The sequence below is a fragment of the Tigriopus californicus genome, chromosome 4, assembly GCF_007210705.1.
Source record: "Tigriopus californicus strain San Diego chromosome 4, Tcal_SD_v2.1, whole genome shotgun sequence".
Classification (NCBI taxonomy): Eukaryota; Metazoa; Arthropoda; class Copepoda; order Harpacticoida; family Harpacticidae; genus Tigriopus; species Tigriopus californicus.
In genome coordinates, this window is record NC_081443.1 from 832,466 (window position 1) to 843,363 (window position 10,898).

Sequence of the window (10,898 nt, forward strand, 5' to 3'; positions counted from 1 at the left end):
CTCATTGGTGTTTTCTTGCCTTTCACGCCCCTCTTCCTTTTCAGAGGGATGGCCATGCGCGCGGTGAACAAAAAGGTCCAGATCAAGACCCGCGGCAAGGTCATCGGGGTGGTGCGTGAACATTATCTCCGGACGGACATTCCGTGTCAGTCGGACCTGTGCTTTGAAGGCTGTTCTCACACGTCCACCGCATCCAGTCCGTCGAGTAGTCCGACATTGCCCAGCCATGTAACGCACTACATTTTGCCCTTGGCCGATGTGGTGCAACATTTCCTGGACATACTCAACTTCACCGAGATCACGGGCATGATTTTCTGTCAGTCCGTGGTCAATTCGGTGAACCAAGCTAGTTTGAGTAAATACAGAAAGCTATGCACTCTGATCAAGGACCCCAAGAAGGCTAGTATCTTTTTCCCCAATGAGTTCTTCGAAGACACGTTTCTTCCTCGAGACCCGAATGTGCCCTTGGAGATGCATCAAGCAGAGTTGGCCTACAAGGCCGCCAAGTGGTACTATGAGCATCTGGGAGGTCAAAAGCCGATCGTGATGGTCACGGAAGATCAAGAGATAGTCGACCACTTCGCCTCCAAGCGACTAGAGGTCTTCGTTCTGCGATTAGGCGAGTATCTGACGGATTTTTGGCCCACCTTGCCCGACGTCCAAGACGTCTTCCAAGGCCTGATTGAGGCTAGAATTGCCAGGTCCATCAAGGACTCGGATCAAGACTACAAGGACTACTTCAAACTGGAAGTCTTGGAAGCCGGGATCCGGCAGGGCAAATTCGTGGCTGGCAAGCTCAGTGTGGACAAGCATCACGCCGCTACCGAGGCGTTTGTTCACCGTCAAAGTGATGGCTCCAAGTCCTCGGAAAGAGACATCCTTATTCCCGGCATGGTCCTGCGAAACAGGGCGGTCCATGGGGATATGGTGGTGGTTCAACTCCTACCCAAATCCGAATGGCGTAGTAAGATCACCAAATTGGGCTCCGATGCCGATAACCAAGACAAGGAAGAGGTGTGGGAACAGAGAGCCGATGTGGAACCGACGGGACGAGTTGTCGGGATCCTCCAGCGGAATTGGCGCGAATATATAGCCACTATTCCCAAAGAGGAAGCCACGAGTCTCAACCGCAAATCCGGCAAAAGGATATTGGCCTTTCCGTACGACTACCGGATTCCCCGGATCCGCATTCTGACCGCGCAAGGCGAGAAACTGGCGCACGAGCGGATCGTGGTCAGAATCGATAATTGGCCCGTGAATAGCCAATATCCGAATGGCCATTTCGTCCGTTCCTTGGGCAAAATCGGTAATTTGAACACGGAAATTGATGGCATCCTAGCCGAGAACGAGATCTCGATCACACCCTTCTCCCAAGGGATACTGGCCGAAATGCCCAAAGACGATTGGCAACCCACGGAAGAAGAGATCAATCAACGGAAGGACCTGCGTAAATCCCACTTTGTCATGAGCATTGATCCTCAGGGATGCGAAGATGTCGACGACACTCTCTCGGTGAGGAAGCTGTCCAATGGGAACTTGGAGTTGGGCGTGCACATCGCCGACGTTACCCACTTCGTCCCGTTGAATTCGTTGACCGATCTTGAAGGACGACGTCGGGCCACCACGGTCTACCTGGCAGATCGGCGATATGACATGCTGCCCTCCGTCCTTTCGGCCAACGTGTGCTCCTTACTCGGGAACGTGGACCGCTTTGCAGTCTCGGTCCTTTGGGAGCTTGACCCGTCGACGCACGAGGTCATCAGCGTTTGGTACGGTAGGACAGTCATCAGGTCAGCCTATAAACTGTTCTACGAAGCCGCCCAAGACGTGATCAACGGGAAATCCGCTAAGGAAATGCAGAACGAGATCCCCGAGCTGCAAGGCTTAAATGGACAAGGTCTAGCCAAGAAGTTCAAGGCCCTCAAGGATGCACTCACCATGCTCAGTAACATCGCTCAGAGCATCCAAACCCGACGAGAACGCAGTGGAGCACTGCAGCTGGAAAGCACAGAGGTCCAGTTCGAGTTCCAGCGATCCAACCTCGAGGACATCAAGCCCAAAGAGCACCTGAAAATCCACGAGACCGTCGCGGAGTGCATGATCTTGGCGAATCATTGGGTGGCCAAGAAGATCGCCAAGAGCTTTCCCCAACAATCCCTGCTGAGACGTCATCCCGCCCCCAACAAGGAGAACTTTCAAGAACTGAAACAATGTGCCGCATCCCGCGGGTGGCACATTGAAGTCTGGTGAAACAAGGCCCTGGCCGAGTCCCTGAATAAGTGCAACGACCCCAAGGACCCCGTGGTCAATTTCTTGCTCCGCAACCTGGCCACACATGCCATGGTTCAGGCCGTGTACTTTTCCACGGGATCCGTGAATCCCGAGCAATGGGAGCATTACGGACTGGCATTGGGCCAGTACACGCACTTCACCTCACCCATCCGACGGTATGCAGACATCATCGTCCACCGACTGCTCCTGGCGGCCTTGGAGAATCAAGATTGGTGGACCAACTCCGAGGCCAAGACCAACCACAATGCTCTCATGGGAAACTCCGAACTGCGCGATGTGGCAGCTCATATCAATGAGCGCAATCGGGCAGCCCAACAGGCCCAGCGATCCTCGCAAACCTTGTTTCAAACCCTCTACTTCAAAGGGAAGGATGTGGATGACCCGCGGTGTATGGTGGAGGCGGTCATTGTCAGTGTCAGAGCCAATGGATTTTTGGTCTACATTCCACGATATGCCCTCAAAGGACCCGTTTACATGCAAAATGCATCGGGTGAGGTTCTGTTTTGCGACCAGAAACTAGGTCCCATGTGGGTCAATGGCGTGTTGTGGAAAGATGACCACTCGCTGCACGTGGAGTCGGTCAGTGGTCATCAGGTATTCAAGATTTTTGATCACGTCACCATCACCATTCAGATGAAGGGCTCTGATGTCCATCCTTGCGTGTTGAAATACTACCTCTTGAGCTCGAAACCGCCCAGAAGCTCCCACCAGGTCCAATTGGAGCAAGGAGAGGTCAATTTCCTGGACGAGATTCGAAAAGACCAAGCTTTGAATGATGGCGAATCCAACGAAAAGGAAACCGAGGAGGTGGGTATGGACATCGACGAGCCTTCTTTATCTATGGCGGCCAAAATCAAGGCCAAACGGCGGGAAAAGGTGTCAATGTACGAGTTTTTTCAAAAAATGAGACATATGGCGGTCAGTGACGAATAAAAAAACTATAAAAAAAAAAAAAAANAGAAACCGACACACAGCGACTTCGTTAGAGCTAATGGATGGATGGATTACTCACTTTAATAGATTTGAACTGTCTTATGGGGGCCATAAAAAGGGACTTTTGGGCTTTGAGATCTAATAGGGCAGATTGTGGTTCTCAAGAGCGTGTCTCAAGTCTCTTTCATAGGAAGACAGGTGAGGTTGACTTGACTGCACTCAAAGCTGTCGTCAATGGAAGGTAAGTGGGTGCAGTATTTGTGGTACCACCTATCGCAGTCGCACCCGACCCACTCGGTCTCGGAAGAGGGTCCAGATTCCACGCCGGGCGGCAGAACCGGGTCAAATTGACTGCATAACGCACACACCCACGTGTGAACATTGCTCATGTCGTGAAATCCGGTAGGAGTGGAGTCTAGGGTGGTGTCCTTGGCGTCCATGGGCAAATCAGTCGAGGTAGGGGGTGCTTGGGCGGGCCTTCGGCGGGTACTTCGACGCCGTAGAGTCTTTCCATTATTGGTGGCCGGGTTGGAGGAGGTTTTCTTTAAACTTTGCATCAAACTATTCGGATGGGGTAATATTACTGAAAATGAGATCAAAGCGAGAAACATGAATGCTGATCCCGGAATTCAGGAACCAAAGAAAGTAAGGGTCTCACTCTTCAGTTCTTTCACTTTGGGCAGGGCGTGGTCGGCGGTGGGGGTGGGATCGTTGGATATTTTTCGCTTTGTGGTGGTCCGTTGCGGGCGACCGCTCGTCTCGGTTGAACCGAGAGCCGCACTCGTCCCACCGCTGCTTTCACTGCGGGTCGTGGGCGGTGGAGGGGCAGGTGGGACGACCCGCACGCCGCCTTTGATAGCTGTGATCTTGGCTTGAACTAATTTGGTCTCTTTGGGGTCGGGGGAAGGCGTATCGATGCGTACATTTTCCGGATCAATTTGCAAGATATGAACCAATTGTTGCAAGTCGTGGGTGTGGCTGCGGGCCAAAACCATCTTGCCCTAGAATATGAAAAGAATTCACGAATCTGGAACCAACCTCGGGAGCCGAGTCCGAGGGCCGAGTGCTACATGGACTAATGTAGTAGTTGAAAAGGCCTGGATCGGGTCAAGGGTTCAGTCAATGCTATCGATGAATAAAGTAGTTCAAAAACGTTGAAGCCGCCTTTGACCAAGTGGCTTCAACTAAGGTTGGCTCTTGACCAATTAAGGCAGCACTCACATCATTAAAGGTTATATATTGTAGCCAAACTTTATGCGGCTGACCAATAGGTTTCATGGCTCACTGAATCATCGTCGACAGGAACCTAAAGTAAGATCGATTAAATTCGATTGTCATCTTTAATAGAACCGTTGATTTGGATGTGTAGGTTAGTTTCGATCGGAACAAAATGATTAACTCCTCTTCCATTTTGGGCCTACTTTTTTAACTTGGCCACAACCCAAGGATCAGTGAGTGACAGGTTTCTGTCGTCTTTTACCTGGAGATGTGGAGATGTACAAATCTGGGTGATCTGGGCAAAAAATCATCAATTTCTGCGATTTGAAACCAATGAACAGCCAAAGAGAGATGGGCACAGAGAGAAAAAAAGTTTAAAATTTCTTCAGCTAATTCAAGAATAATGCGTGAAGGTCCATCTAGTTGATTTGGGGTTGTCATCATTTCCGCAACTTGTCCATTTCATCGGCTGCTTTTGGCGTATACTTGTCATTTTTTGGGGCCTTGCTTCCCGCTACTTTGCTCCTTAAGAGTGAGTGATGAGCCTTATGAGCCTTAAGAGCCTTATGAGCCTTACTGTGTACAAGAACTCGAGTAAAGTGGCCACCACGGCTTTCCGCATGGTGGGGATCATCAAATGGACATCCAATCCCGGAGGATGGTCCAGAAACAAAGCCCGCAGGAACGGCGAGGCCGAACCCAGGACTAAACGATGGGCGTGCAACACCCCATCCGAGCATTCAACCCGCACATCCGTATACTTCTCCGTTTCGCGACATAACCGGGCCACTGTGCACAAATAAGCTTGAAAGCCCGCGAAACTCATCATTCGCTGTGCGGGCGCGGGCACGGCGGCTGAAGCGCTTGAACTCGCCGAAGACGGAGCCAAAACGGACGGCGCGTGCGGGCTATCGTCCGGGGTGCATAACATCTTTCTGGACCAACCGTGATGACGGGCGAGGGACGAGCACGAGCAAAGTGGGAAACCAGTTAGCTTGAACACGGTTTTGAGCAGACCCTGTTTTGGTTATCCTAGCTTGTATCACCACCATTCAGGATTGCCAGGATGGACTAGGAAACAAAATGGTCAACTTGGCCCAACTCTCAGTGGTTTGTAATGGCAGATTTCAGTCGCATTTTATTCTTCACAAGGTGCAGAATGTGGACTATGGCCGCTGAGGAGAGTTTGGACAGGCAACATTGGTATCGGTGGGTATGATTGAGAGTGACATAAGGCCGTGGTCGTAGAAGGATAGGGTTGTATCGGCAGTCTGATATCTGATAGATATCTTATCTGACCTTAGCTTTGGCGTTTGGGGTTGGAATGCAATGCTGCTAATCAAGTACTGGTAATAAAAATCTTGTTATGCGCTTGAGATCAAAGCCTCCTCGTCATTTTGCAACACTGACCCAAGAAATATACATACATGCATAGATTGTCTTTTGAAGGCATGCATTCAATACTTCAGAGACGTTTGAGCCAAGGCCAATCAAAATATTTCACTGACAAAGAGTCACTGTCAAAGAGTTTTACTGCTCGTCTTGGGCTACGCATTTCTGTACCCACTTATCCAAAGAGAGAAAAGAATATTCACATGTGACAAAAAATTATCCCCCAATAAGCCATGGTACTTTTCAAAAACACTGCCAATGTGGCATCCCTGATTGAAGTTTGTTGGTGCGCGAAAAATCCAGTCTGAATAAGGTGTGCTCTTTCCAGCCATTTCCCATCATAGGCTGGATGGGCTACTTTTCTTTTATAATCTTCTATCATTTGTGGCCTTTGCTGTTTGGCGTTGGTTTCTTCCAGTATCCTTGATATTTCCGGACTCAAACTCCAGAATGACACCTGTATCACCCCATTTTGAACAATTGACAAATTGGTATCGATCGTGCACGATTAAGGCTGACATATTACTTGATGGAAATTATGGTCAACCTTGAATTGTAAGAGGTTGAGTGAGTTAAATAGATTGGATCAAAGAAATTTCATAAATCAGGTGAATTATAAATGAGACCGAAAGTTGGGTTTCCAATTAACATCTAACATTACCAGTGGCGTGTTCAACACTTGTTTCAATATCCTCTAAATGTTGCCCTAAGTTTCCTTATGTGCGTCAAGCTAGGATTACGGGTTGGCTCAAACCTGACCTCTTAGCTTCATGATTGTACATTTTTTATTGCACAGTTTGAGCCCCTATTTTCAGTTTTCTGGCAACCATAACTGTGCCATTTATTTCGAAGACTTATTTGTACCTGTTAGTACTTGGGAGCTTAATTCATGTTACGTGTGTATCAAGGTTGAATATGTTTCACAGAGGGTTCGAATTTAGAGATCACCTCGAAATGGTTTTATTGTCACATTTCATTTAACAACGGTTTTCATTAGCTAAACAAAACTTCAAAGATTCTTAAGGTTACGATGGAATTTGAAGTGAGAAGAGAGCTTTTACAATCAACCTTTCAGGCATGTGTAAATGAGTACTACGATCTGAGAAGGGTATATATTAGAGTTTGCTCTTTCTCGCAAGTACATGAGGTTCCGTGTACATAGCTGCCTCCTAGTGCTGCCACTTATATTGGTGTACTATTTGAAGGTGGCTAGAGGGACCATTAAACATGGGATTCTTCCGATCTAGAACACGTTGTTAGTCCAATTAGCATGATAAGATTTTCATCCCTTTGTGATAGATTTATTCTGAGAAAGCTAAGGAGGAAAATTGCAATTAAGAACCCCTGATGTGTGATCTTGGATGGCTTTGATACACACTCATTCAGCAACACTGAGTAATGCCGTATAAACGTAGGAGAGATGCCAAATACTAACCTCTTTTGGCCATTTTTTCGCTTACATGGTTTTTTTTAGTGTCGCGGGAAAATAATCAAAATTCAAAAAGCCATATTTGTCTCTTCTATGAAAATAATTGCGAATGCCTCATTTCGTTTTCGTGGACCTTTGAAAATCGTTATTGCGAGATCTGATCCCAACCTTTACTCTATATTTGATGCATCTCATTGCACTGACATATGCTCTAGGCCCCCTTTGGGTATATATTATTGATTTAAGTATGTGTGGCAATACATTTTCCTTCCATTACCTAGTTATGTTGCTAATACTTTTAAACCGGCGGGCATCATAAACCTCACGCCTTTGACATATCTGACCGTATATGCGCTACTTGGGTCAACTGGCCGTCAACTTTCCAAGTGGCCAAACTGAAGGACTCCAATCCTCTTAGGCGAAAAGAGACTGACGCTGACTGTCGCTGAGTGGAAATTTTACTTCGACGCCGTCCGACAGACCAACGCTCGGTATCCACCCATCCTCGGCTGCCTCGTGCTCCCCTGTCGTCCCCCAGAGACCCACGGGCTAGCCCGGTAGTGCGGCCGTGAATCCAGCCTGGCTCGTGAGCTCGGGGTCCCTCCGCCGAGGCGTGTTAAAGGCCGGTTCCTTATTGGAGTGCGGTGCTGGCGTGAGTGAGTAAGTCAGTCAGAAGTGTCCCTTTCTTTCTGTGTTTTGGTGGGCGGGTGTTGCATTGAAGGCAGAGACCGCTGCCAAGATGAGTGACGCCGGGAACAACGGCGGTGGGGTGGATATCGATTTATACGCGGATGTCGAGGATTTTGGCAATACCAGCCTGACGCACGAGGATGACGACCAAGATGACGACCCCATGGGGGGCGGTGGGGGCACCCGACAGGGTAGTCAGACGCGAGATACGGCCGGCGACTTGTACGATGACGTGTTGGCTTCGTCGGGATCGGATATCAAACGCGAAACAGCTCGATCCGAAGATGGGCGGGAGGGCTCAGTGCCCTCCACGCCCACCCAGACAAGTGGAGGCCTAGGCGGTCACACCCGGCGTTACCAGATGTATGTGGGTAATTTGACCTGGTGGACCACGGATCAAGATATCAGCGATGCCGTGCAGAGTGTGGGCATTGGCGACTTCATCGAGGTCAAGTTCCACGAGAACCGCGCCAACGGACAGTCCAAGGGCTTTTGTTGCGTCTCCTTGGGCTCGGAGACGTCGATGAAGGTGCTCATGGAGAAGTTGCCCAAGAAGGAGTTGCACGGACAGAACCCGGTGGTCACGTATGCCACCAAGCAAGCCCTGATTCAGTTCGAGTCGCAGAGTAAGACGCGACCCCCGGCCCAACCTCCGGCTAGTGCCCCATTGCGCGGCTCACATCCACCCATGGGCGGTGGGCTGGGCCGTCCCCCTTTGGGGCGGGGTATGCTGCGCGGCCCCCCACCGCCCTTTAGCCGACCTCCGCCTGGCGTGAGTCGTCCTATGTTGGCTCGACCACCCCCGTTGGGGGGTCCGCCTCCACTCATGGCCAATCCGCCGCCGATTATTCCCCGTGTGCCACCGCCGGGCATTCCCCCGGCTCCTCACGTCAACCCGGCCTTCTTCCCACACGGGGCCCCGCCCGCTTCCACTTCGTACGGCGTGGCTCCCGGGCACGCTCTCAGTGAAATCGAGTTTGAAGAGATTATGGGCCGCAATCGCACTGTGTCCAGCTCAGCCATTGCCCGCGCCGTTCAGGATGCCGCGGCCGGCGAATATGCCAGCGCCATTGAAACTCTGGTTACGGCCATATCCCTGATCAAGCAGTCGAAAGTGGCTCACGACGATCGTTGTCGAATCCTGATATCCTCGCTGCAAGACACACTTCACGGTATCGAGAACAAGAGCTACGGTGCTCGACGGGAACGCTCGCGGTCTCGCGAGCGTGAGCGCCACCGGCCTGCCCGCCGTCGGTCTTACAGCCGTGAGCGCGAGCGCGAACGCGAACGTGATCGTGAACGTGAACGCGACTATCGACCATCGCGCGAATACTACCATCGAGATCACCGAGAGCGTTCACGTTCCCGAGATCGTGACCCACACCATCGACCCCCGCGTGAGGAGCGCTATTATGATGAACGTTACAAGGAGCGAGAATATCGGGAACGCGACCGCGAGTCCAGTCGAAGCCGTCGCGAAGAAATGGATCGCGAACACCTGGACCGCGAGAAAGACCGCCCTCCCCGCCACTAAATATAAGCGACGCTCAGCCCCATCATCTCACCTAGTTAGCACCGTCTCCTTCCTGATCTGATTTCTACCCCCTTCCTGTTATTGTTTATTTTCCACTTGAAGATACATACCCTCTACCGTCGAACCATCGTCCTCGCTCCCCTTCAAGAGCAAGCACACCAACCTCAACCAACCAACCAACCAACCAACCGATTGGAACCACCGCCCCTCTCACTCACTCACTCTCCTAACGAAGAAAGCGATCGTCTCTGCCCCAAGAGATGTCTTCCTTCCCTCGATAAAATTTGGATGTAATTTGGTGTGAAATAAATGTGTCCGTATCTCATTCGCTCGTATTTCATATCCATTGTGTTCCAATCTTGTTCATTTCTTCACAATGTCTTCCTTTCTTGTATTTTACTGTTTTACTCATGATATTTTTCGTACTGCGATTTTCACTATTTTCATGATGATAAAAATGTTGACTGTTAATGTCATATTTGTTGGATATGAATCGAATCCAAAGACTCGGCGAGATATTCCCGACTCGAATTAAAGTCCAGACTGTCTCGCCCTGGCTACGTATTACTCCTTTCTGATTTGGTTCACCATTTCTGATGTACTCACGATCCCATTGACGTGTTACAAAGGATTGATTGGCACTGATGAACTATGTCAATCATCTGGAAGGGGGGGAGGGGGTCTTCCTCCTCTAATTTTATATTGATTTCCTCATTTGTTCGTATTTTAACAAATTCATAACCAATGCTCATTTCTGTGATATCTCATTCAAACCCATATCAATTTTTATACTCATGATGTAAAACTGGCTGTGAAAATGTGCAAGGTAAGTTTCAAGATGTTACGGTTGTAATCAATACCAATTGTCGAGGTACACCTTGCCTTGTATGCTTTGAAGACCATGTGTCAATAATGGAAATCATTTTCCATGCACTTGCGATGCTGTCACTTGCCAAAGTGTCTTTTGTATTCCAATGATTTCGGTTGATTGGAATAAACCTTGATCGTTAAACGCGTCCCCTGCTTGATACATCTTGGAAGAAGTTCACGCAGTCTTGATTGATCCAAAGTCCATCGCCTTTTTCTTGGCGAAAGAGCCGAAGATTAGTTTGAACATGATGCGGCTCGAAGAAAGTCAATGTGGTCGGAACACATTTGGTGAGGACACCTTTTCATGCCATCAAGTTTGAAGAGAAGAAAGAGGCGCTAGCATGTCCGTGCTTCTCTTCAAATGAGATGCCATCAAAATGTTGACCATATTGACTTTTGAAATTGGAAGAAACGAAATCCCTGAACCCAACTTCTTACGAGGTATATGATGCTTTCAATAGCCGCCATAAGGTCGACCATGTTAGGCACGGGTATGGTTTACCTAGGAAGAAGTTGGGATCAGGGATGTCATGAGTGGAA

General features: G+C 49.4%; 3 protein-coding genes across 3 annotated transcripts; 2 read left to right on the top strand and 1 right to left on the bottom strand.

Moving 5' to 3' along the window:
* Positions 1 to 48: 48 nt before the first annotated feature.
* On the top strand, positions 49 to 3,251 carry LOC131879645 (DIS3-like exonuclease 1). Its single transcript, XM_059226008.1, is given in 1 exon segment — positions 49 to 3,251. A coding segment is annotated over 1 exon segment (3,177 nt). The 3' UTR covers positions 3,226 to 3,251.
* Positions 3,252 to 3,281: 30 nt separating this feature from the next.
* Positions 3,282 to 5,561, bottom strand: LOC131879647 (uncharacterized). The gene is made up of 3 exons (XM_059226010.1): positions 5,021 to 5,561; positions 3,884 to 4,226; positions 3,282 to 3,808 (listed from the first exon to the last, which is right to left on the bottom strand). The coding sequence occupies exons 1-3, from the start codon at positions 5,372 to 5,374 to the stop codon at positions 3,399 to 3,401; spliced, it is 1,107 nt and encodes a 368-aa protein (XP_059081993.1). The 5' UTR covers positions 5,375 to 5,561; the 3' UTR covers positions 3,282 to 3,398.
* Positions 5,562 to 7,680: 2,119 nt separating this feature from the next.
* LOC131879075 (cleavage and polyadenylation specificity factor subunit 6-like) lies at positions 7,681 to 10,504 on the top strand. The gene has a single exon (XM_059225280.1). The coding sequence runs from the start codon at positions 8,004 to 8,006 to the stop codon at positions 9,486 to 9,488; it is 1,485 nt and encodes a 494-aa protein (XP_059081263.1). The 5' UTR covers positions 7,681 to 8,003; the 3' UTR covers positions 9,489 to 10,504.
* Positions 10,505 to 10,898: the final 394 nt, after the last annotated feature.